Genomic DNA, 26,229 nt, shown 5'->3' with positions numbered 1-26,229 from the left:
TAGTGGAGCCACCAGAGTACTGCTCTTAACCTCTCTTCACACATGCTTACCTACAGAAAATTCTTATGCCTTAAAGTAAGCATCCTAGCTCATCTTGTCTGCATGAAGAAAGCTTTTGTGAACTTGCTCCCTCCTTTTTTTTTTTTTAAATAAAACATTAATACCCTGTCTTAACATACTTCCAGGTAGAAAGTAGAAGAAAAGATTGTGCAGAATGTAGTGTCTGTAAACAGTAACAAATAATGTAAACATCAGATTTCCTCTCCTGAGATATCCACATTTGATTTTTGTCTCTTCTTATTCATATACTCCTTCACTAGAAATCCATTCATTCATCTATAATTCTGTAACTGCCTGGTAAGTAATCAAATGTATTTTCTTTCTTTGTAATTAGGTATGTACCCTAAATGTTCTTAAAACTGGAAAGCGTATAAAGCATGTTCTCTTTTTTTTTTTTTAAATAAAACATTAATACCCTGTCTTAACATACTTCCAGGTAGAAAGTAGAAGAAAAGATTGTGCAGAATGTAGTGTCTGTAAACAGTAACAAATAATGTAAACATCAGATTTCCTCTCCTGAGATATCCACATTTGATTTTTGTCTCTTCTTATTCATATACTCCTTCACTAGAAATCCATTCATTCATCTATAATTCTGTAACTGCCTGGTAAGTAATCAAATGTATTTTCTTTCTTTGTAATTAGGTATGTACCCTAAATGTTCTTAAAACTGGAAAGCATATAAAGCATTTGTTTAGTCATTTTCATTATTCAGGATTTCACTGGATACTTGTTTTCACTGAAAACTGGATTCATCATACAAACCATGAATTATTAATTCCCTCTCTGATCAGCTGTGGCAGAACAGCTAAGGAATCTGTTACGAGGATCAACTTACAAATGTAGGCACTTGGACCTGTGGTGATCTTCAATTTCTTCAATGCCCTTCAACCCCAAAGTACATCTGAAAAATGTCAGCACATCCTTTTTCTTCTAAAAACCGATATAGCTGCCCCAAATCCATATGATTTCCTCTGGAACCATGTGCATCAAAACATTTTTCTTCCAAAGCAGGGAACTTCCTTTGTTTCTGAATCTCAGCATGCCCTCCACCTTCCAAAGAAACATCTTCTCTGTGCCGAATGAGAATTCTTTTCCACGTTAACTTTCTTACTCTGAAAGCAATTGGAGAAATATGAATCTATAAAATAAAAACTGTTTTTAGAAAATATTATCAAATAGCTATTATCACAGAAGCCAATAAATTCCATTTGTACATATATGCTGGCAGAGATAATGGCTCCCTAGCTGGTCATAGAAATATTACTCACACGTAAACACTCCCATAAGCAGGAGCTGGTTTCTTTGTATCTCCCCAGGATTCAAAAACCTCAGTGTTATCCCTCACAAAATAATTGATGAAGATGTGGTTTCGATTTCAGTGCTCATTTCTGCCTTGCGTGTGCTAAGAATTCCCATATTGTCATACTCTCTTAGTGGTTATAATCAAAGGGCAATGTTCATTTAGTCTGCACCATCTAGAAGTTTAAATGATGGGAGCAGAATAAGACAGGAATGTAAAGCGATATAACAGCATACGGTATCTAACACGACTGGGGTACTGCAGTCCATCGCTATACAACTGAGATACAGGAAGATAAAACAGAATACATGTGCACCGTGCATTACTAGTAGCCTTGATTACTGTAAACAAGAGTACAGTGGATGTTCAGAGTTTCAAATACATTATGATAAACACAAATACTTTGCAGACTTTTATAGGTTGGAAGGTGGTTGGATTTCACACCTTCTGGCCACATAGACAACGTGAAACACGCAATATTCTAACTACTTCTGGCATTTAAGTACAAAGAAAAACTAACCTTGACCAGAACTCTTCACAACTACTTTGCAGACCTTCTACACAAACAACACCTGGTTTCCCTGGCATGCAAAACCCTGACAGAGAGAGCTCCTTGGCCCAGTCAATAATATTCTTTCTTTTTTGCTTGTTGTAAATGTGATGACTATAGATCCACAATCGAGTGAACACAGTGTCTTCTGGCTGCATGGCATTTGATGTTGTCACTGAGGAAGATGAAAGCTCCTTGTCAATGTAAGCAGCTGCATGATCTTTCACCCATTCCCTTGCACTCAACATGCAGGGCTCACCACTGCAGTTTTGCATCAAATATGCTTTTAGGTCAGAGTTCAGGTGAATCTGCTGAGAGCGGCTTAATAATGAAGACCTAAAGAAAAATATAAACGCAGTTGTAATATGCTTACAATTTAGCATGGTTTTCAAACAGTTTTACTTCAAGCTGTCAAAAAATCAGGCCATATTTAGATGGTATGCACTAGCTATTGATACTTAAGTCATATTAGCTATGAAAACGTCTTATTTATCATATTTTATTGGTGTGCTAACTCTTGAGCTCATATATAGTACTACCAATCTCTAAATTAAAATCAAGAAAAAGGTAATTGAAAAGTAAGTACGGTGACTGATTTCCTGTAATATGTAAGGCTACTTCTTTAAACAAAAATGTTCCAACAAAAAATAACAGAAGCCTGGGAGTAACAGCATTTTGACAAGGGAAGAATAAGACCACTGACTAACTTTTCAGTTCTTTAGTTAACGTTAAGTCCTGTCAAAATGGACAACAGTCTCTCTTCTTGAGCATCAGACCCAAGAGTATCTGCATGTAACCCCTCTGTACAGAAGATGGCACTCTTCCACAGTTTTCCCATTTTTCTTACTTATTTGCTGAGGACACCTGAGAAATCTAACCTTGGAGACCTTTTTCTTCAACATTTTTGTCCACCTGGCTTAATTTGACAGTAAATATCAAAAAAAAAGACCTGGTTTTTTTCCTCTTATAACTGCATTTATGTAGCACACCATACCTTTTAAATGTTTTTATTAGCTGTACTTTTAATGCCATACCTCACAGTAATTTCTGGTAGAACAGTTGGATATTTAAACGGTAAGGCACAGGTCATAGCAAATTCCACCTGAAAGCAAATGAGCAAATGTTCAATTCAGGCAAGCCTTAAAATCCCACAAAATAAAAATAAAATAAAATAAAAATAATAAAAAAAAGGTGTTTACTGTACCATAGAGGTATTGGAGACCTGTGGCTTAACATTCAGTATAAACTGAACTTTTGAAGATGGCATCTCTGCAGACTCATTTTCAGCATAGTGCTTTAGTTCTGCTAGAGCCACCTGGTCAGTCACAACGAACTCTTCCTCATAGGGAAACATGCTGGAGAGTAGCTCTAATTCCGAAATTTGGATCTCAGCTTCTTCTCGGTTAGTCATTTCTGTTGTTTTCTAAGCAAAGAAGAAATGGGGGGAAGAAAAACAGGACTTGAATATGAAACGAAGTTCATTAACTATCCTCACTTAAATCATACTAATCCTTATAACCACATCTATCGAAACTAATTTTTGTATGTTGGCAGCGGGAAGCACGGAGACACTCTGTGACAGCCCAGGAGGTTACCATTGACCTGAGGTGGGACAGGACGTGACGGTGGGCAGCCGAATGACAGAATCGCCGAGGCTGGAAGGAACCTTTAAGATCACGGAGTCCAACTGCTGAAGTGCCAAGTCCCAGCACTAAACCACGTCCTCCAGCACCACCTCCACCTGCCTTTTGAACACCTCCAGGGACGGTGCTTCCACCACTTCCCCGGGCAGCCTGTTTCACAGCCCTTTCCCCCTCGCAAGGATGCGCTTCTGGCGCCCACCGGCAGCCCAGAGGGACCAGGGGCGGGGGAGGCGGCCGCGCATGCGCCGGCCCGTCCCCGTCCCCTCCGCCGCCCTTCCCGGGCCGTGTCCTCACGGCCCCACAATGCATCGCGCCGGAAGCTCGCATGGCAGCCGGTCACTGGCGCCTCCACAGCTCCGCGGGTGAGGTGAAGCTGCCGGGTTGCCTTCCAGACGGAGCCATGCGCCAACAAGCTGTTCGCTCCGCGGCACTGCCAGGTGAGGGCCGCCCCCTCCCTCGCCATCGCGCTCTGCTACCGCCGCGGCCGCCCGCCCGCCTCCCCCGCCCTGAGACTCACTCCACCGCTCCGCAGCCTCCGCTCCGGCTGGGACACTCCGCTTTCCCTATTGGCTGCGGCGCCTGTCAGCTAAGGCACGGGAGGCGGGCACGGACCAATGGGAGGCAGGCGGGGCGGTACAAGTGCCGTGGGGTGCGCGGCGGCGGCGGTGGTGAGCACGCGGGCGGCGCGGGCCGGGCTGGGGTGCGTGAGGCGGCGGGACGGGCCCGGCAGGTACCCAGCCCGGCAGGTACCCAGCCCGGCCGGGTTGTACCGAGTCCTGGGGCGCGCCTGCTCCCCCGCCGCTGCCCTCGGGACAGGGAGTGTCGGTTCCCCGCTGGCGACGGGTGTGCAGCGGAGCCTCCGGGGCTCAGCCCCGCCGCCTGAGGTGGGCTTCCCTCCCCCCCTCCTCCGCCTCACCCCCCGCCGCCTCCCCGCCGGTTTCTCAGGCTAGCTTCTGGGGGGTGTTAGGTTTTTCCCCTTGAGTTTCCAACCGGTGCAGGTGCGCTGTTGGTCGTTTGCAGACTGCTCTTGTTAAAAATAATAATAATAACGATAAATAAATCAAACATGCCACCGTTTTATTCCTTTAGGTCTGCAGCGCTTTCCCTGGTGCGCCCTGTCCCGCGGGAAGGGCCGGTGAAGGGGCTGTCAGGCCAGTCTGGCCGGAGGTGGGGAGGCTCAGGTTAAGGTGTTGCTGCTGCCCTGTCCTCCTGCCAGGAGCACAGTCAGTTTGGGATGGGTTTTAACAGCTTAGGGTTGTTCACGTAAGATCTAATGTGTTTTGGGTTTTTTTTTTTGGCTGAAAAGTGTGCTGTTAGGAGTCTGTTGGATGAACTGTTGTTTCTTTCTCTGAACAAATGGCATGCTAAGTTGCAGAAGTTGATAATTCAACTCTCGATTAAGTGGCTGTCATTTAACAGCTGGGTAGTCTGTCATTTAACAACTGGGTAATTTGCCCTAAAAATCATGCTTTGAAAAGGTTTGTCATACGCAAAGCCCTCAGTGGGTATCGTGCCTCAACTCTTCCTGGTTCAGTTTCTGATTCTCTTGGGCTGGCTTCGGTTTTCAGCCGTGACAGCTCCATGCAGGCAGCTGTTCTCTGGGGCCGGTGTGCTGCTGAGTACACAGCTCAGAAATGGTTAAGGAAGCTTAAGAAATGGTTTTGAAAGGGTGGATTTTACAAGTCAGATTTAGTGCTGTGCTGATGTGTTTATGTGAAGGAGTGGGCAGTGGGGTTAGGCTAGCTTGCAAAGACTGCAGAGACTTGATTTTGAAGCGGTTTAGCTTGCATGTTTTCATTGTATAAGCATGTGTCAGTCTTTAACTTTACCTAATCTTTTTGAATGATCTTCTGTCAGGTAAGGTACAGGGTCTTACAGGGGCGACAGCCTAGAAGCTAAAAATGTCCTAACATATGTGCGGTAGCCAACTTTTTGGAGGCAAGCACTTGGCTTGCAATTTTGTAGTGGTAGATCAGCCCTGCCTAGAAGGGTTTACAGGCATACCAAAGAACAGGCCCTGTCTGAATTACTTGCTTGATATATTGGGAAATGAATGATAAATCTCCCCCAGTGAAGAACCAGAAAAATCTGAACTCCCATTTTCTATGTATTTTCAGATATGTTAGAATGTTTGCCTGTATCAGACTTCATCAAAGATACAAGGAATTTGTGGTAAAGAAAACTGGAAGACTGTAAATGCAAAAACCTTGAAGATTTAATTGGACAAACCCAATTCTTTTTCCTAAAATCCCTGTGATATTAGTTAGTTAAAGTACAAGTCCTCAAGATTTATGGGAATTTTTGATACTTAAGTTTCCCATCTTGTTCTTTTGTGCAATGCTTTTGATTTAAGGTTTTTAATCACTTGTTTTTTATAATTCACACTGTGATCTTCTACAACAGTTTCATCTTAAAGTATAATTAATTTATTTTCTTTTGAAATTGTCAAATTAAAACAAGTTAATTCACCTGAAGGGACACCTTGGCCATAGAAATAACTTATTTTTTAGCACTGAGCAAGTAAAACAAAAACCAAGTTTCTAATTTACTGTTTTTCTTTGCTAGGTCACTGTTTCATGTAGAGAAAAATCACTTCATGTAAGAAAAAAGACTACAAATATGGGGAAGAAACGCATCAAAGGCAAAACTGCACTGTCTGATGAGTCTCCAGATACGCTAGGTATGTTTCCTCAGAGAAGTCTGTGGTGTAATGTTTGTTTTAACCTCAAAGAGGGCCTGAAAACTCATTAATGTTAGAAGGCCTTTACACTAGTCACTGTCTTTGAAGTCTCATTTGCAAAGTGTGGATTTGTAGAACTGAAACTGAACTCTACCAAGAAGCATTAGTGTTGTGACTTTTCTAAGTATGCTATAAAATAGTAATCCTATCTAGAAAACCAGGATTATTTTCTGGTTTTCAGGAAACTCAGACACAATTCTTTACTGATAACACAGATTGTATTGAATGATGTAAAATTCCTCAGAGTATAAAAGGCTTATAGAGTCAGCTGCTAAACTTGTCATGGTAGGTTTAATTAGCATTTTCCTAATGAAGCTTTTGTTGCAGAAGACTCTTGCTTCAGCAAAAAAAAAGATTGCAATTAAAATATTTCTCTGAAACCTGTTGTCTTTACAGTAACAACTAACTTAGTTCTAGCCCTGGACACCTCAGCTCTCTAGTCATAGTGCTTTTTGGTTAAAACTTCTTTCTCTTCCTTGCCTTCTGTTCCTTTAGAGAAAATCCCAAATTATTACTGTTATCCTTCTAGCTGTGCTGGGTCTCAGCCCTGTGTTGGAACTTTATTTGTTGTCTTGTTTACCCTGGTTATTCTAGCTCTTCTTATTGCTTGTGCTCTGTAGCATTCTCTTCTACTGCCTTGTCTACAAGGTCATAGGTAGTGTCTTGCCCATCTTTTTTGTTCATCCCCACTGGGGAAGCGAGTTGAGCCATGCTAATTTAGCTGGGAGAAAGAGCACTTACAGTTTTAGCCAAGACTTTCTCTTTTTTTTCTTTTTTTTTTTTTCCCTTCCCGGAGTCAAGATCAATGACTGTTCTTCATTTTTATCCAGAAAAAAAACAACAGTTATGATGCAATTGCTAATGGCATCTGACTTCTTTGGCTAAAAATAGGCTAGCCTATTTACAGTCCTGTAAAGCCCCAAATATAAAGTAGGACTGATCATAGTGAATAATCCCACTCTATAGTAGCGGCCAATATACAAAAGATTTGTTTAAAAAAGGCAATTTTGAAGTTGTAGATGAAGCTTGTGTTTTTTTAAAAGACTTAACGAATACATCTGAATATTTATATTTGGCTCTTACTGGCTAGCATTTGTACTGTGGTAAACTCCTATAATCTTGTACAGAAGCAGAACTGCAGGTACAAAACTTCTCACCAGTTTCAGCTCATGCCAAGAAAAGTTTGCTATCTTGAGGCTGTAATCTTGCATATGGTACTCAGCAAAGACAGATTGAGAGCTGTTATGCTATCTGCACAATAAAAATACCTTTGTAGCAAAGGATTTACAACAGTTGAGTTATGTAAACAGCTATGTAATTCTCAATAATAGTTTCACAGAACTGTGATTTATTTTTTTAAAAGCGTATTAGGTACATACAACTTTGTTTCTTTTAGCATGGGTTTGTTTACTCTAGGTTTTGACTTCTGGGGTAAAGGAAAAAAAGTATGTTCCTCTTTTTTTTTTATCTGGAAGAACTTGAATCTGTTTGCATATGCATTGTCTGCTTATTGCAGTTTCTCTCTACATGACTTAAGCTTACAGGCAGCTTCTCTTCACTCAAGTGACAGTATAACCAATAACCTTAAAGATGAAACAAAAAAAAAGTTAGATAATTATACTCCTGATAGTAGCTCTTAGCAGCAGATGCCTGTTCTTGGTGTAACAATTCTTACCAGAGTTTGGTAAAACAGATGAAGTTCACACCAGGCCCAGAAGATGCAGCTCCAGGTCCGGTGTAGTATTGTAGTGCAAAGTGATAACAGTATGGGTTGGGTGACTCCACCACTCTTTTTTACCATAGTCTGCTGCATAACTTCCTGAGGCAGCTCAACTGGAAGCATAATCTCCACTTTCCTGGGCCAGCCAGGTGATGCCTTGGTGACTGGGAACCATGGCAGTGGGCTGTGACAGCTCCCTGGGAGATGGGCGAATCGTAACACCACAATAATAGAATCCCATAGCCTGGCACAGTAGGTAGGTTTGTATCCAAAGATTTTGTCCCTTCCTCTGACTAGATGTAGATTTAAGTGATACAGGGGGCTTTTTGCGTTTGGGTTTTTTTTTTTTAGTAATGCAGTAGTTTAGGATGCAGCAACAATATGCCCAGACTCTGAATGGGGGTAGCAAAGGGTTCCTTTCTGATACGTCTGCTAAGTTGTCAATGTTTCTTTGGCTCTAGAAAGGCTATCCTAGCTTCTGGATTGCTGCCTGTGTCTTTGAAGCCTAGAGACATTTGCATTTTTTATGATACCTACATCCCTCTTGTGCTTTTTGTTTTGTAGAACCTCCGTGCAAGCATATTCGTAAAGGACTGGAACAAGGTCAGCTGAAAAAGGCACTGCTGAATGTGGAATGGCACGTTTGTCAGGACTGCAAGGCAGACAATAAGACACAAGAGAAATCTGAGGAGACTGACGAAAGCCCTTCGATATGGTTATGTCTAAAATGTGGCCATAGGGTATCTCTTGTTTTGTTGTTAATTTGTCTTCGTATCTTCATGCCATAACGCAGTGGAACAAGAGAGCTTCTAATTAAACTTTTATATTCTCTCTTTTTTTTTTTATTTCAAAGGTGGTGCAACATAAATGATTTGATATACTTTATTGTGATAAAAATTGTCTGCTTTGAATTGCAAATGAAGCACTTAGAAGCTTGGCACAAAAGCATTTAGCAGACTTAAGGCTAAAACACCATCTTGAGAACTGATGCTCCTAAAAAGTCCAAATTATTTTGCTAAGAAAATAAACCTTTCTGTTAATGCTCCTAATTTGTGATTTTTACAATAAGATCTTGTGCTAACATTAGTTTATTAAACTTAGAACTCTGCACGCTGAAGAGGTTTTTGGTTTTGATCTGCTTTGTTCTTCAAGCTGTTCAAACTGGAATTTGTAAATTAGATGTTCAGTCCCCAAGCAACTCTAGTTTTTTTGCACCCAGTTAAGTTACTTCTGTCTCTGCAGAAGTAAGTGGCTTGAAGTAGAGACCCATCTGTTCATCCTAATTAGCTTAACATAATCAATCTTCATTTTAATGCTTTGTTTATATTCTGACTTTATGTATGTTTCATTGCTAGTCGACTGGATTTTGTGACACTTCTGGTTATCAACATTATAGGGCTGTGGCAGAAATTCTCAAGAACAGCATGCCTTAAAGCATTACACGACGCCGAGATCAGTCCCTCATTGTTTGGTTCTCAGTTTGGACAACTGGAGTGTGTGGTGAGTTTGTCAGGCAACAGTTCTAAGACATAGCTAGAGGGCAGCAGAGACTGGGATATAATTTGTGTGTTCTTTTCTGTATGATTTCTAGGACTTATCTCTAGAAATTTATAAAGCGTTTCCACACACAAAATTCTCTGCAGTCTTTGCTGAGATTTGCTGAATAAATATTTCTTGTAAAATTTATAACTAGAAAGTTTTGGTAATTGAAGTTGAAATTGATTAACTAGTAAATGCTGTTGATTTCATATTTTATTGCTTTTACTTGGTCAGAATACTGACGTGTAGAAACGTATGTCATTACGTAGATCTAAATCTTAACTCTCTTAACTTGTGCATCAGAAGAAAATAGCTTCTAGCAATTAGTGACAAACTTAATTACTTTTATTTTCCCAATAAATATGACTTCGTAATAATTTACAGTCGTGCTTCTTAACTATATATAGAATTACAAGATGCTGCTGGATCAGTCCATACAAATTCAATCTCCCTGGTAGTTCTTCCTTCTCTTAAAAGGAATTCTCATGAAAGGGATATTCTTAAAAGGAATAGCATGTTTCTGTATAAGGCGAAGCTTTAATTTTCCTTACTGTGCCTTACATAAACAGTTTTCATTTTGCTTTGTTGCCTTTTCCAAAACTTATTATTTGTCATTATGTTAATTCTATATACCATTATCTATTTACTTGATCATGTTTAGCACTTTTATATGCAATGGCAAGTATTTTTATTGAGCTCTAGAGTAGAAATGGACATAAATGATATATATTACTAATGAATTAGTGAACTTATTTTTGTGATTTTTAAATAAGTTTTAAAATTATTATTTTAAAGGGCTTTATTTCCTCTGTTCTAAAACTTACATAGTTTTTAAATCAAAGTACTTGCAAATGGGAGGAAGTTGCCTAAGTAAGATATTCTGCTTCCTTCAAGAATTTTTTGGTTGTACAAATTTGCACAAGAAATTATTCAGAGATTGATATATTGGGTATAAATTACTGTTACAAATCAAACCTACAGTCAAGAACTTTATTTCACAGTGGACTTTATATATAAAAGCAAAAGCCTTTTTGATCAGAGTTTATTAATGCCATGAATGTATGAATAAATTTCTCTATAGTCTGCATGCATATGTGGTTGAAAATGGACTTGAATACTACCTGCAAATGCTTAAAAGAAAGGTTTTGAATGTGGAGAGAAAGAGGAGAGTTCTGGTAATTCATTAAGTTCTACTCTTCTGGGGTTACAAGAAGTGCTATTGTCTGTATTTTCAGTACCGTTATGGCTTACCAGTTGGATCTACTTAATGTTTTTCCCCCACTGGTCAAACAGACGTTGTTGAAAATACTTCTTTCTAGGCCCTTCATTCTTCCAAGGCTTCCTATAAAAATTTTTGACGAATGAAAGTTTATGATAATAAAAATTGCTCATGGAAGTAACTGTCATTTGTTATTCCAGGAGTGAGACTGTATTTATTATCTGGTTAATTACAAAAATAGGCATTCTTAGAGATCCAAAGGTTGAGCCAGTTTTTTCAATGAGGCATGCAAAAATTGCAGCTAATTCCAGGGATGCTAGAGATCTAAGGAAGCACTTTCCTGTAGACTTCTGCCGCTTTTAATGTCCAAAAACAGAGTCTGACTTATGGTGATCCTGAAATCTGCTAAATGCGTTTGTGCCTAAGAACTGTAATCGGTGTGTTTCAAAGTGCAGAATCCTCAATACCTTCTGTCACCTCTTCAAAGAGCAGATTGGGCAAAGCTATGAAATCAGTACATACAACTCTCCTTCAGCTGTATGTGTTCTGGCAGAATTTTGCTCTTATTTGAGCTTTTGTCACTGCAGCTTCTGTCACAATTTTTTTTAAAAAGAGATTAGTGGCCTAACCACACAGTTCTTTACTCATAAAGAGACAAATAGCTTTATATCAGCAACAGAAGATCAAATAAAAGCGTGCAGGACTAATGGATAGCACTGATTTGTTTCCGATCCAGTTTAAACATAATGAAGTACTTGCTTGACTGGAATACTCAAAATATTTTTCCATGCTATAACATTCATAAGTCACTTCCTTTAGGGACTGATATCTTAGTTTCTTGATTTTTGGCAAAAGTTTGTCTGCATTTATTTTTCTTTCAGGCTAGGTCTCTAAGCACATCTTTTACAGGTCTAATTTATATTTGTAAATTGAAAACTCCAGTCGCTGAAGTCATTTAGTAAAGATAATTTTTAAACTTACTATTTTCTTGATCAGAAATGGATGGAACTCTTCTCTAAGACTTCTAAATCTTAAAATAAATCTTGTAATTTTACAACTTTTTGTAATGAATTGAATCAAACAAGCAAATCAGCTAGTTTTTTTAAACAATAGAAAAAAAAAAGATTAATTGTTTTTCTTTTTGGGGGGGCGGAGACAGGTGCTACATATGTGATAATGAAGTCCTATATAAAACTTCAACCCGATTGGGTCAGACTGTGGATTATGTTAGAAAACAAGTTTGTGCTGACTCATCACGTACAGGTAAGTAACTTTAGTTTATCTACAGAAAATAAGAAGGCACCTTAAATATAGCAGACAGTGCTGTAAGTCAAGAACATATGCTAAATTAGATTTAAGCATTGAAGCTAACTTCTTAATTTTCTTTTTTTCTGTGTCAGAATTCTGATAACATAAATTTTCTTTTTTTCTGTGTCAGAATTCTGACACAGAACATAGTAATGATTTGTTTCCGATCCAGTTTAAACATAATGAAGTACTTGCTTGACTGGAATACTCAAAATATTTTTCCATGCTATAACATTCATAAGTCACTTCCTTTAGGGACTGATATCTTAGTTTCTTGATTTTTGGCAAAAGTTTGTCTGCATTTATTTTTCTTTCAGGCTAGGTCTCTAAGCACATCTTTTACAGGTCTAATTTATATTTGTAAATTGAAAACTCCAGTCGCTGAAGTCATTTAGTAAAGATAATTTTTAAACTTACTATTTTCTTGATCAGAAATGGATGGAACTCTTCTCTAAGACTTCTAAATCTTAAAATAAATCTTGTAATTTTACAACTTTTTGTAATGAATTGAATCAAACAAGCAAATCAGCTAGTTTTTTTAAACAATAGAAAAAAAAAAAGATTAATTGTTTTTCTTTTTGGGGGGGCGGAGACAGGTGCTACATATGTGATAATGAAGTCCTATATAAAACTTCAACCCGATTGGGTCAGACTGTGGATTATGTTAGAAAACAAGTTTGTGCTGACTCATCACGTACAGGTAAGTAACTTTAGTGTATCTACAGAAAATAAGAAGGCACCTTAAATATAGCAGACAGTGCTGTAAGTCAAGAACATATGCTAAATTAGATTTAAGCATTGAAGCTAACTTCTTAATTTTCTTTTTTTCTGTGTCAGAATTCTGATAACATAAGTAACATCCTATCCCATTAACCTAATTGAATGAAGATTTTGCTCAGTGTCCTCTAAACTTTTACAGACCAGAAATACAGGAATAGAAGGGGGGAAAAAAGTAGAATTTTACAGTGATTTTATTTTTTCTTAAAATGTGACGTTTGGTTGCTCTAAGAGTAAGGAATTGTCTTTCATTACTTAGAAGCGCTGTGTTTTTCCATCAGTCTGTCTTGAGGTCTGAAGGAAGAAAATTGTCATTCCTTAAGTATTTTAGCTAGGTAGGTATTTATGAATGTATCAGCTGGAATGACTTTAATCTCCAGCTGTTGCAGCACATTTCATAATGGAATGAGTATACAAAAAGATTTGTCTTCTGGGTCTGTACATTTAGTATAGGTAGCTATAGTACATTCAGAACTCTCTAAAACAGTATGTTCATCCTGCAGTCTGTCTGCAAAACATGGTTGTTTAAAAGGAAATGAATGCAACAAAAACCCCCAGTTTCCACAATGGCAAAACTGGTTTTGTACAAGACATTTCCACTGGAAAACTTGGAAGAATTTGCTTATCAACATAAATGGTATAATTCATGGCTATCAAATTCCAACACCATCCCCCATTTGGTTGAAGTTATAGCCCCTTGGGAAATAGATCACAACCACCCAGCAATACCAAGTAGCTCTCTCTGAAGCAGCTGAGGTTTTCTGTAAGGGCCCAGAACCTTTGAGTGGTTTTGGTCAGTATTTCCCAGATACATACCTTATCTGCATCTAGTATTTGAACTTCAGATTGATTGCCAGAATTTTCTTCTCGGGTGTGGACTGAAAAACAAATACCTTTGTGCAGTTGTTGTGTGTTCCATCTATTGTTGTCCATCTGTCTGTTTCCTGTTCATCTGCAAAGATTGTATTATCTGTTGTCCTTGCTTTCTCTGAGCTGGCATTACTTGATTTTAAAGTTAATCTTGGCTCACAGCCCTATTTATCAGAAACCTTATCAATAGTAGACTGCCAAACTGGCAGAACCAGTGTGGGTGTTATTTTGAAAATTGCCTGGAATTCTCTTATGTTTTTATTAAACAGGTCATTTAAATCTTGAGCTATACGCCGACATAATTATGGGGGAAATAGATTCAATGTGTCTTTAAGAATATGAACATTCAAGTCTCATATATTCAGGTTCATGAAATGAAAATGAGTGTGATTTGACAGTGAGAGACCTGTGCATTTCATTTCAGGCAATAGTGCCTTGTCAAAAGGGGTATTATCTCAGATGCCATCTTGTTGGATGTTGTATAAAGCCGTAATGTAGGTGATTTTGCAACAGGAATGAAATTTCAGATAACACATGCAGAATTTCAGAGATTGTTGGCATGAGTGGCTTGTGGGCCAAGTGGCATGTTTAAATTCTATGCTGATCTGAAATATGTATCAAAAAACCCCTGAAATGCTATTTTTTTTTGTTGGTTTGTTTTGTTTCTTTTTTGACTCCCGTTTCCTAGGCAGTTTAAAAACCTAAACCAGTAGGTTTACATTTATACACATTTTTACAATTACAGAATTAATTATCACGTTTAAGTTTAAACATTGCAGTTTGCTACTGCCTGTAACTCTTCCCTAACACATTCCCTGTTACTGGATTAATATGTGGTATGTTTTTTTTTCTTCTTATTTCAGTAGAAAAACAACAAGAGAACAAAGATCTTGAAAATAAAAAAGTAGAAAAAGACAGCAAAAATGAGCACGAAAAAGAAGTCTCGCTTACAGAAGAGAATTCCCATTCAAGTACTAACTTGGAAGTGGCAGTGAAAGGACTTAGTAACTTGGGGAATACATGTTTCTTTAATGCAGTGATGCAGGTATGGTATGGTACTTATTGCTGCTCATAAAAAAATTTTTTAATAGTGAAAATAAAAAAGAAAACAACCCACAGCAACCCCACTCCCAGTGTTGTACAATGACTCAATTAGAATGTGATTTTTGTCTGCCAAGAATGATGGTTTCATTCTAAAAATAGTGTTGGCCCAAAGAAATATGAAGAAATGGAGCTGCAGGTCCAGACTTGCTGTAAGGGAAGATATAACAAACTGCCCTGTCTTTGAGGGGCAGCAGCTTTCACTGATTTATATAGATAAAGCATGCCAACTTCCTAGTTTAGTAAAAAAATAAAACAGTCTGGCACATCACCCTTGCTGACCTCTTAGAGTATAAGAGATTATAAAGGATTAAAACCCAAGACTATGGGTGTTTACTGAAACAAAAAATCTCTCTCAGCAACAGGAAATCAAATAAAAGTAAATATTGAGAGGATGAGCATATTGCATTGCCATCTTGTGTGTCTTGCTCAGCTAAGAAGTGTTTGGATAGAATAAATTTGGTTTTCATGTGAATTAAAACTGTCATGTAATCTTGCGCTCTTTGGCTCCTGATACTGAAGCTTTACTCAAACAAAATTCCCACTGTACTTACAGGTTTTAGTAAGCCATTTGATTTTTATTTATACATGTTTTAAGTCAAGTAAATATGCATAGTGCATTTTACCTTTTGTTTTTAGAAACAGACACTAGCAAATAGGCAAAATAACAGCATAGAAGAAGTAGAAGAATAGTACATTTAAGGTTTCTGCAATCTGAAGTCATATATGTAAAGGACGCTTGGAAGTCCCATTAGCTGTGTGGAATGTACCTTTAACAGTTAAGTGTTAGAATTTCTTGAGTGGTAGTTACTACTCTAGTTCTGTGTTTGGGGAAAAAAAAAATTGCTGCTAATCTGGTTGATACAAATATCTTTTTTTTTATGTTCTACAGAATTTATCACAAACTCCAGTCCTGAGGGAGCTGCTTAAAGAAGCTAAAATGCCTGGCACAACAGTTAAAATTGAGTCGCCTGAATTATTCATGGTATATATGCTTCAACCTCCACAGTGTTTCTCCCCCCCTTCCAATCTGTTAAAGAAATAAGCAATACTCTTATCTGGATTTTTAAAGCTGTTTCAGCTAAATACTAACAAGATTAAGATGTAAGATCAGTGGGAACTTCACCATTGACTTCGGTAGAGTTGCTTGTGAAGTCAGTGGAGGTCTTTAATTTAAAGTGAATGAGCAGGGATTAAAAACTCCTAGTTGTCATCAAAGGAGTGCTTAAGGTACAATTAATTTATTTAAAGGATGAAAATGTGTAACTTCTGCTATAGTGTCAAATGCAAAATGGGAAACTAGAGAATGTCTTAAGTGTTAACTTAAATAACGCACCTATCATTACAGTTAGAGATTTGGATGGGAAAGAAGGATTGTGAGTTTTAAGAAATTGTATATTTTTTTTTCTCCTAGTAAGAGCAAGAAATCCAGAGTTGCAACTAAGCAATAAATAATTAGTGATTCTTAGCCCAGTGTTTTGGTATCATCTCACGAGAAACCATCTGTTGATTGGTTTTGTCAGGTTAACTTACTGCTGTTTTGAAACTTTGTGTGTTCCATTGTATAATAATGTTTTCAAGAACCAAAGTGTTTAGATAAGGAAAAACCAAATTAATGCAAAACAACTTTGTTGCTTTTGTTTAAAACAGGAACCTCAGCTGATAAAACTAGATCAGCCAGGTCCTTTAACATTAGCCATGTATCAGTTCCTGACAGAAATGCAAGAGACGAAAAAAGGGGTGGTCACTCCTAAGGAACTTTTTGCTCAGGTTTGTAAAAAGTGAGTATCTGTACAATTGTGTGTCATAGTGGGTATGAAAAAAAAATGTTAGTTGCTTAAAAAGGTCAGTTTTCTCTCTTTTTCTTGAACTTAAATCATGGCATATAAAATTTGTGTAATACTTAAGTTTTGAGAGAGGACAAAGAGCAAAATATAAATTAATAGAAGTAAAATGAAAGATATTCATGGACATATTTTGATTAGCAAGCTTCATAATTTTAGAAAATACCATATGTAGACACTTCTTGATTTCATATACATACATGCCTGAGACTTTGTCCTTTTGTGTCTGGTATGAATTTTCTTTACTTTGTGTTTCTTTTTGTTTTACAATTATTGCTTCGTTCACCAGAGCAATACGATTTAAAGGTTATCAGCAGCAAGACAGTCATGAATTACTTCGTTACTTACTTGATGGAATGAGAGCAGAAGAAATCCAAGTGAGTGCTAATTTCATACTTGGGCATACCCCCCTCCTTCATACCCCAGACCAAGAGTTTCCCCCCTGCTAAGGGGAGAAAGAACGTTCTTCTGAGATGTCAACCTCTGTAGGGTGGTTTGTGCTGCCCATAGTGCTTCCTTGGGGCAGACGAGCAACAGAGCTTAGAACCAGGCAGCCTCTGAGCAGTGTGAAGGAGCAACCATGACAATTACTGTTTTCATTTAAGAAAACTGTTCAAAGAAAGAACTTTGTTTGTGGCCTGTATCTCTAACATAGATTACATGTATTGTTTAGGCTTCTAAGGTAATGATATTTTCTGCCTTTTGGTGTAGCAGTGTACTGTTTATTCTCTATGCTCCTCTAATAAAATCAAGTAGGATTCAGTTCAGTAGTTCAGTTTTGCTTGCTCTAAAGATCTTTTGTTGATTCAATGCTTTTAATATAAGTGTCTGTTGTCCTTCAGAAGTAGATTGATTTGTCCAAAACTTCTGTACAAAAAGTGGGTTTGCAGTATGTGTAATCACTATAAAGAATGTCCTTTTTTTCTTAATTTTTGAAATGTCTGCAAGTTCACTTGCGGAAATTCCATGAGCTGTTTTGCCATTTTTAATTTCAGAAAGTATTTAACCATTAGACTGATTTTCTTACATGCTAATTGCAATGTTACAGTTGCCAGCTTGTTTCTCGGTTGGTTATTTTAATATCTGTGGGAGCTATTTTGTGTGTGTACCGGCACTGGTGTTGTCTTTATTGATTCTCTTAATTGGTGGAGGAAAAGGTTTAATCTTCATCTGAAATGTTTTGTAAACCAAACTAGATAACCGAATTAGTTTAGGAAACTTTGCGGTGTGTATTTGTTTTGAAAATTTCAGCAAATAAGTGGTGGGATACTGAAGGCGCTGACTGATTCTAACAAGCAAAATGAAGAAGAACTTAAAAAGAAAATCAAAGGTAAAATATATGTTTCTGATGTTGTGCTCATTTAAAATAGTCTGTTTCACTGAAGTACTCAACGCAACACTAATCAACTAAAAGATACATGTTTAATTGTACAAATTTATGACACCTCTTGAATATGTATGTGTCTGGAAGATAAGGCTCAATAGTGTTAGTCTCTTCATTTAAATGTCTTCTTGAACTTGGTGGCATTTCCTTCTTAACAGTGTAAGAGAGAGTTGATTCTATAGCCATTATACATTAAAATATTTTTGGGTAGTGTTTAATCATTCAAATATTATGTAAGAAATTAAAATACTAGCACATGAATGTAATGGCTTATTCAGCCCTAATAGTCCATAGTTACTTAGCAGTGATTAAAAAAAAACAACAACACAAACACAGAAGAATTTTTAAACTTTTCAACCTGACTTAGATTAGAAGGTGAAGAGCAAATTTAAATCCAGACTATGTGCCACACTGAAAATATAACTTGAGGAAATCAGTTTTGTTTGTAGGACGCCAATACAGACAAAAGTTGGTGCTTGCTTTTTGGGTTCAGACAGTTTGAGTTCAGTTCTGAGAGAAAACAGGAACTCTTACTGGGATGCAGTGCTTCTGAGAAAAAAGGGAAATGCATTTGAGTTGAGAAAATGATACAGTTGTTGGTTCAGTCAGACTGTCTTCTGCAAGTGTGTTTTTTGTCCCATTCCCTTGATACATGAAAGAACCGTAATTTAAGAATCTTACTGTACTTCCTGAGGAAAACAGAACAACAGGCCAACACGTTCCATCATACATCTTCCATATTGTGTTCTTTTTTGTTTTATTTGGTATGCCATAACTAAATTGGTTGCCGGTATATGTAATATTATTAACTTTACTGTATACCTTTTCATTTCGCAGAATACGAAAAGAAAAAGGGAATGCAGAGTTTTGTAGATCGAATCTTTGGCGGAGAGTTAACCAGCACAATCATGTGTGAGGAATGCAGAACCGTAAGTAAACTGCCTGCTTTGACTAGACTAGAGTATAATTTTATGTAATCGGCAGGAGAACCTCAAAGTAACAATACATAGAGATAAATGAAATCGGAGAGGTTTGCTTCAGTTAATATGCTTCTAAGAGTTGACTAGCTGCATACCTTTCCAAGAGGGTCATGGTTTGGCTGGAATATATTTTTTTTTTTAATGTTATAAAGCTAATCTTTCAGTCCGTTTCAAAAAACTTACAGGAAAAGAGGTCAGCAACAAAGCTGCTTCTGCCAGAAGAATTTACTCTCAGATTCCTGATAAACACCTTCCAGTGGCACAATTATAGAGTGGATTAATTGTTCTGCTACCAACCAGCAGTAAGCTGCCAGGGGCTCTTTCCTTTTTCATCAGATGATTCGGTCTTTCCCACACTGGAATGACCATGGGATTGCCAGGAGAATAGTTAGTTAAGCAAGGAGGCACTAATGGGATAATGCATTCTGAGAATTAAGTAATTAAGGGTATTATTGAGTGGGCTAGATGAATGTCATGACAGATTGCAGATATCAGTCTCATAGGCCCTAAGTTGGCCTTTCACATTTGAGGCCACTAGAAAACCAATATCTGTTAAAATATCCCTTTCTTATTTCTGTGGTAAAATGATTACTAGATTTGGGTCATGGCTAGCTGTTTGTGAAGGGAGATTCAGTGTGTTTTACACTTGTTGTACAAATAAGCCTACTGACAGCAAGGCAGCCATTTCCAAACAAAAATAAATGGGACTTTTAAATCTTCATTTAAAGGTATCCTTGGTCCATGAGTCTTTCCTTGATTTGTCACTTCCTGTGCTAGATGTTCAGGTAAGAAATTGTACGTGCTTGCTTTTTGGCTTAGTTTTTGTTTACTTGTATGAAAACACCTTTAGGATAAAATCATTGGGGAATTAATTTATTCATCTTTCTGGGCAAACTTCTAATTCTAACTTTCAAAAGAGACATGTAGAAAGACAAAGAATAAGATTTTCACAAGAGTCATTCCTGTAAGTTGTAGCTCATAAATTCTCTGGAAAATCACTGGTAGTCTATTGGTGACCTTGCTGCTTTGTCAGTTAATGTTTCTAATGTAGACATTGGCTTAGGTAATAATCTAGTATGTTTAAATGTTGTCTCGTTATATTAGAAGACTGAATTGCAAAGACCAATGTTTCCCAATTCACCTTCAGTATTGTAAAACTGAACTAAATTCCATGGTAGTGATGGGTGCCTAGTGGTTGCTTGAATGCTTTATTTATGTAACTTTTTTCATCCATGTTTCTGCACTGAGTGCAAGAACACTTCTCATAATATTCAGATTATTGAATAAAGTTAATGAATATTGGTAGGATACTATGCGAATACTTATTTGATCAATGTTCATTTATTTGATCAATCTCTAGACACTCAAAATATTTGATTTGCTTTGTTTCATATTGATAATCTGTATATGTAATATTTCAGATTTGTTATGTAGCACTGCTCACACAAAAGCTAATGAGTAAATATTGAAATGAAACCCCCTCAGCCAAAGGGATCATATGTCTTCTGCAGCGAACAAATTCCATTTTAGCAGAAACAAACAAGTTCTGTGGCAGGCAGTTCAACTGAAAATCTCTTCACGTGTGCAAAATGTTAGTCTTCAGTGCATTTAATGAGATTTACATCTGTTAGAGACAAAGGTAATGTTGCTCCTTCACAGGTTGAGAATTCAGCCCTTGATAACCTTACTTTTTCATACTGTTTCATTCTGCAAGTCATTGTTTTACGGGGACTCCGTCTGGAGTGAGACATCCCTTTTGTAAACATTAGGGTGATGTAAATGAGTTAGTTGTATGTTACAGTCACTAATATATTATATCTTGAGCTGAAAACTTAGATAACATCCCAACAGTTTTCTTTGGAATACTGTTTTGTTACTCAGGACAGTAACATCTCTACTTCTGTGGTTGTTTTGCGGCTTTTTGTTTTTTGTAGAAAGTAAAAATTACAAATGAGAAAAATGTTAAAAAAACCAAAGAAAAGGAATCTGAAGATGAAGAGGATAAAAACAATGACTGTTACCTTAAGCAGAGAGATGAACCCCCTGGTACAAGTAAGCACCTTCAGAAAAAAGCAAAGAAACAGGCCAAAAAACAAGCCAAGGTTGGTTTTGATAAGTATTTCACTTCTATTAAACTTCTTCACTTTTATGCAACTTCTGGTAGAACAAATTCTTTTTGCTTCCTCAGTTTAGACGGAGAAGGAGACAGCTTAGATTTTTCTCCTGACTCAAATACACAGTGGAAAAGACCAATTGTATTTACCTCTTTGCTGTTAAGAAATTACATGTTTTGTTAAGAGTTGCTGTGTTAGGAATAAGCTACTGTCTGGACTTTGTTGCCTGTTTGAAGTAGCATTAGCTTGTTCTCCAGTCATTGACTGCAAGGGTATTCTCAAAACTTTAGAGTACCAACATAGGAATGGATCATTAAGATATATAGGGTGCCATTAGTTGTATTTTGAAGATATTGTGTAACAATGAGCAGTGGGAACTACAACTGAACAAGGATAAATTCAATATTGGTTGAATTGATCACCTCTGATCATTAAGTCATAGATTAGTCTTCCCCCTCCCACCCTTCGCATCTATGGCATGCTACAAAAATTTTGATTAAAAGTAAGAAATGCTAACTATCATTTAAATTTGCTCGGGTTTTTGTATTCTTATGTATTTTAATTTGCAGAGCCAACGCCGCCAGCAAAAACTTCAAGGGAAGGTGCTTCACTTGACAGATATCTGTGCAACTGAACAGTCAGAAAAAGATGTCGAGTATAACCAAGAGTCAGAGGCAGAAATTAACTCTGAAACTCCTGATGCAAAGCAAGAAGTGGAATCATCAAGTGGTTGCAAAGATCAGTGCTTAACTCAGAAAGACCCCAGTATAGAGGGAAGTAGTACGGAAGTTCAGAGCATGCATGAAAATACAGGAAAGCCAGAACAGGAGTGTGTAGAAAATGAGTCTCTCAGGGATATCCCTATGGAAAGCTTAGATTCTCCTATAACTCTTGTCAATGGCCTTGACAACCTGTCTTTGAAAGATGAGGATGGTGAAAATGAAGATGAGGAAGAGCTTGCTGCTGACTTCTCAAAACTACACTTGGGTGCCAATGCTGAAGCTGATACGAGTACCTTAGATGACCTTGAAAGTGTTCCTGTCAAGACATGTGAAGTATTGACTGAAGATGCAGAAACAGCATTTTGTACACTCGCAAACAGGGAAGATCTGAACCCGGAAGAAGGTTCAATCTATCACTGTTTGTCTCAATTTACCCGTAATGAAAAACTTACTGAGACCAATAAACTGCTCTGTGATGTGTGTACACAAAGACATTGTGGACCAAAGAAGAATATAAAAAGTATGACAAATTATCTTTTAAAATCAACTTTAAATATGTCCCTGTCTGCTGCTTGGGTGGGTGAGGGAGGGGAAATGTCCCTGGGGGGTAGGTTATGAGAACCTCTTTGATGCAGATTAATACTTGTGAGCCTGTTCTGCTTCAATTAAGAACTCACTAGCTTAGGAACAGAATACTACAGGACTGAAAAAGAAGAGTGAGCAGAGGAGTGGGTATGGGCTTGGAGGTAGGGAAAGGGCATTTCAATCTAAAAATTAAGTGGATGAACGTAGGGCTGTTTAGCAGGTGACTGTTCTTTCCTCAAATGTGAAAATTCTGCTGTTACAGTGATAGGGAAATCATGTTGGTGTTTGCTTAAAAGGCCAGGAAAAGCCACGTGTGATTTCTGATGGTGTGAGTTGTAGAGAACAAGCAGGAACTGACACTGCTCAGGGGTGGTGTGAGCAGTTACCTTTGTGATATGGAATCTGCAAGATGGCAGCTCTTGCACCATTCATCATGTTAAAGGGGAATGTTCAGTTTCTCAGTTGTAGTGGAGGATGTTATAACAGTCTAAATAGTGAAAATAAATTAACGGCTGCAACACTTGTTCAGATGTTAATCATTGGTGGTTTTTCTTTTCTGCAGGTGAAAAGTACGTTTATACTAATGCCAAAAAGCAGATGCTAATCTCTCTTGCTCCTCCAGTTTTAACTCTTCACTTAAAGAGGTTTCAACAGGTAAATAACAGGCTGATACTGCAAAAATGTGTATGTATATAATACCAGTTTAATACGTATATATAGGTTTAAGTTAAACTACTACTATGTGTAATGTTAGCATATTTTTGTTTCCTATAAGACTGTTTTGCTTTAGGTTTTTTTTTTCCAGGGTTTGGAAGGCATTGGTGTGCAGCGTTGGTTTTTGTGGTGTTTGAGGAGTTGGGGTGTGTTTTCCTGAAAGAATATTCCATTAGTTACCTGGAAAGCACTGGTTTTTGTGAGCTTATTTGCAATATATTCCCTTACTGCTTAATACAGTAAGCAGTAACAACAGTATTTTAGCACTAATTGTTTCTTGCTACTACAGAAGTGCATGGTCTCTTACATTTCAGTATAAACAGAATAGGATCCTGTACTAATTGAATGTAACAAATCGGTCAGTAGAATTGGAAAGAGGATTCTGAGCCTTACTGAGGGAAGGCAAAAAAAGGGGATAAGTGGAAAGCAGTGCAACTCAAGTCTTATTCATAGACACCAAAGTAAAGTGGCTTACCTTTTTTTTTCCAAACTATAGGAAAATTTTTAATTTAGAGCTTTAGCGCTTCAAGAAAGAGAAGAGGAATGGGGATGGGAGACAGTGTGACCTCTTCTGAATTTAAAACTGTTCAGTATTTTGGTCAAAATGCTAAAAAAAACATAAGGGAGGTGACTTTAGGTAGATGAAAAGCAATTCCACAGAGGAAATGAAAATGTGTAGCTTGTTCCAAGAGACTAACATGATGAAGAAAATAACATTTGTCATCTTCTCCTTTTGTTTTTCCAGTTTGATACTGGAAGATTATTTGAATAGGGTGGAAGTAGAAGTTACATCAGTTTTGACAATATAAAATTAGATATTCAGGCATACTACAGTATCTGAGAAGCAAGAGATGGCCTCGTAGTTTCATAAGTACATCAGAGTTGATTCTTTTTCCACTTTTGCCACCATTAAGTTACTGTAAGAATGAGTTGAAGAGTCGTCTTAACTCGTGCAGCAGGGGAGGCAGGGAGGTAATGCTGGGAAACTATGGGCATTGGAGGGAAAAAAAAATCCAAAATTTCTTCCCAATTTTCTGTAATGTAAAACTAATTTTGTATTGTTGAAACTTTAACATGAAACATTTAGTAACTAAGCGTGGTTTTAATGTGCTACATTTTAACGTTATGGTGTTTTCTTCTACTTTTGTCTGTTTAAGGCTGGATTTAATCTACGGAAGGTTAACAGGCATATCAAGTTTCCGGAAGTGATAGACTTGGCCCCTTTCTGCACAGTGAAATGTAAAGTAAGTGAGAAAACAATCAGATCCTCCTTTACCGTATTGTGATGTGCTTTCACAATCAAGCTGCTTAGCAGACTCTCTGTAGAACACTTGTCAAGCTTCGGTTATTTCGTGTGATAAAACAGGATACAAGTGCAACTTGTACTTGAGTCAGTGTAATTCCCCTGATCAGTTGCAGTGTTTGTATGAATCTGTAATGACCAGCCTCCCTTTCCTCAGCAAACAAAGTGAAGGGTTTACATTTTTTTTAGCCTCCCTTTCCTCAGCAAACAAAGTGAAGTGAAGGGTTTACATTTTTTTAAAAAACCTTTTAAAGGTTTTAAAAGCTTTTTAAAGCCTTTTTTTTTAAAACCCAGTACCTGACTGACATACCTAAATAGGTTTTAAAAGCTTTTTAAAGCCTTTTTTTAAAATGCAGTACCTGACTGACATACCTAAACTTTTGCTTTTCTAGAACGTGGCTGAAGGGAATACAAAAGTGCTGTACTCTCTCTATGGAGTTGTTGAACACAGTGGAACAATGAGGTCCGGGCACTACACTGCTTATGCTAAAGTGAGAAGTATGAACAACCATCTCTCTGATCTTGTCATTCGAGGACAGTCTCCTCAAGGTAAATAATTGGAAATATTTTAAAAATTATTTCTTACTGCAGAACAGCGACAGGACTGATTGATGGCTTCAATCCTTGGTCATAACTTTGACTCCTAAATTGTTCCTTTCACAGCTTTAGAAACGGAACCGGTGAAAGGGCAGTGGTTCCACATCAGCGATACCCACGTGCAGGCCGTGTCTGCATCGAAAGTGCTGAGCTCACAGGCTTATCTCCTCTTCTATGAGCGACTGCTCTGACTCCTCTGAGAAGCCACCTCCACTGTGCAGCCATCCTCAAGTGGCCTGCAAGAAGGCAGAGACTTGCAAATCACGTTGTTTAATGTCGGAACTACTCTCTACAACTGCAGGAATATACTTTATGCTTGTTAGACACACTGACAAATGGTTAAATTATACTTTTTCCAATGTTTTCACTACTTTTAAATAAATAAAGTTGTTTTTTTTCAAAATTACAGCTTTGAGCTTCTAAGGAGTAATTTATTTTTTGGCACAGACGAGCAACCGCTGCTTTTAGTCTCCTGCAAGTGCTATACATCTTAGTCAGCAACTCTTTCACTTTAAAGGGATCAGCCATAATTTTTGAACTATAGTTATCTTGGCTGTCATCTTTGCCATGTGTATTTTAGGACTGAGTTCCCAGCATAAGATGTTCCTTCCTAAACATCTTAGAGCTGAGACAAATTCAGCATCAGCTCTCTTTCTGCTGTTGGTTTGTGTCCAATAGGGGAGCCCACAGTTTGCAGACCCTGGGAGTTGTTTTGCGTGGTGGTATTTTGGTAAGGTTGAGAGCTCAGATCTCCTTTTTTTCACTGGAAGGGCAAGAAAACTAGTCCTGGGGTGACTTGTAACTGGGAAGTTCTCCCCAGCCCTAGCTTCACGTTGGCTTTCATGTAAATAGCATCTTGGCTCCTCTGTGCTAGAGCAGCAGCTGCTCACATTCGGTGCATTTTTCACAACAACCTTAGTAAGAAAAAGGGCAGCCTTATGTCTCCTTGTTCCCCTCACGGCCCTCGGCAGTGGCACTTGTGCAGCTGCCTGTATGAGAATGCCAATCCTCCTGAAAACTTGCTGAGTTTATTTTTCAGCCACACCAGCAACTGCCTATAGAGTTAGCGGAGCTGGTGTCGGGCAGCCTTATTTAGGCATAAGACAGTTCCAGACTGGATTTAGCCTTCCCCTCCCTTCTGGCTGTGAAGTAGAGC

The 26,229-nt window shown here is 37.9% G+C and overlaps 2 protein-coding genes across 5 annotated transcripts; one reads left to right on the top strand and one right to left on the bottom strand.

Moving 5' to 3' along the window:
• Positions 1 to 448: 448 nt before the first annotated feature.
• On the bottom strand, positions 449 to 4,113 carry RWDD2B (RWD domain containing 2B). 3 transcript variants are annotated; one of them, XM_014938211.1, is made up of 5 exons: positions 4,074 to 4,113; positions 3,118 to 3,336; positions 2,948 to 3,015; positions 1,884 to 2,249; positions 449 to 1,175 (listed from the first exon to the last, which is right to left on the bottom strand). In XM_014938211.1, exons 2-5 carry the CDS (start codon positions 3,322 to 3,324, stop codon positions 938 to 940), a joined length of 879 nt encoding a protein of 292 aa, XP_014793697.1. In that variant the 5' UTR covers positions 3,325 to 3,336; positions 4,074 to 4,113; the 3' UTR covers positions 449 to 937. The 3 variants fall into 3 exon arrangements, with proteins under 3 accessions (XP_014793697.1, XP_014793696.1, XP_014793698.1); XM_014938210.1 differs by lacking the exon at positions 4,074 to 4,113 and adding an exon at positions 3,509 to 3,978; XM_014938212.1 differs by lacking the exon at positions 4,074 to 4,113 and adding an exon at positions 3,516 to 3,592.
• Positions 3,858 to 25,481, top strand: USP16 (ubiquitin specific peptidase 16). 2 transcript variants are annotated; one of them, XM_014938209.1, is made up of 18 exons: positions 3,858 to 3,993; positions 6,122 to 6,236; positions 8,581 to 8,756; positions 9,413 to 9,516; positions 11,934 to 12,037; positions 14,596 to 14,774; positions 15,723 to 15,815; positions 16,481 to 16,611; positions 16,964 to 17,051; positions 17,926 to 18,004; positions 18,896 to 18,987; positions 19,767 to 19,823; positions 20,973 to 21,140; positions 21,722 to 22,394; positions 23,022 to 23,113; positions 24,331 to 24,417; positions 24,869 to 25,025; positions 25,140 to 25,481. In XM_014938209.1, the coding sequence occupies exons 2-18, from the start codon at positions 6,176 to 6,178 to the stop codon at positions 25,262 to 25,264; spliced, it is 2,466 nt and encodes an 821-aa protein (XP_014793695.1). In that variant the 5' UTR covers positions 3,858 to 3,993; positions 6,122 to 6,175; the 3' UTR covers positions 25,265 to 25,481. The 2 variants fall into 2 exon arrangements, with proteins under 2 accessions (XP_014793695.1, XP_014793694.1); XM_014938208.1 differs by having other exon boundaries at positions 14,593 to 14,774.
• Positions 25,482 to 26,229: the final 748 nt, after the last annotated feature.

Source organism: Calidris pugnax, unplaced genomic scaffold (assembly GCF_001431845.1).
Source record: "Calidris pugnax isolate Ruff unplaced genomic scaffold, ASM143184v1 scaffold25, whole genome shotgun sequence".
In the NCBI taxonomy this organism is placed as follows: domain Eukaryota; kingdom Metazoa; phylum Chordata; class Aves; order Charadriiformes; family Scolopacidae; genus Calidris; species Calidris pugnax.
The sequence above is the reverse complement of the archived record's forward strand: the minus strand, read 5'-3'. Positions and strand labels throughout refer to the sequence as shown.

Excerpts from the sequence above, each read along its gene's own strand:
- RWDD2B (XM_014938210.1), bottom strand. The coding sequence starts at position 3,883 with ATGCGAGCTTCCGGCGCGATGCATTGTGGGGCCGTGAGGACACGGCCC. Across the intron at positions 3,337-3,508 it reads TGTCCCACCTCAGGTCAATG|AAAACAACAGAAATGACTAA; the intron begins GTAACCTCCTGG and ends TTCTTTGCTTAG. Across the intron at positions 1,176-1,883 it reads TGTGAAGAGTTCTGGTCAAG|AGTAAGAAAGTTAACGTGGA; the intron begins GTTAGTTTTTCT and ends AATTGCTTTCAG.
- USP16 (XM_014938208.1), top strand. The coding sequence starts at position 6,176 with ATGGGGAAGAAACGCATCAAAGGCAAAACTGCACTGTCTGATGAGTCT. Across the intron at positions 18,005-18,895 it reads ACTTAAAAAGAAAATCAAAG|AATACGAAAAGAAAAAGGGA; the intron begins GTAAAATATATG and ends TTCATTTCGCAG. Across the intron at positions 24,418-24,868 it reads TCTGCACAGTGAAATGTAAA|AACGTGGCTGAAGGGAATAC; the intron begins GTAAGTGAGAAA and ends TTGCTTTTCTAG.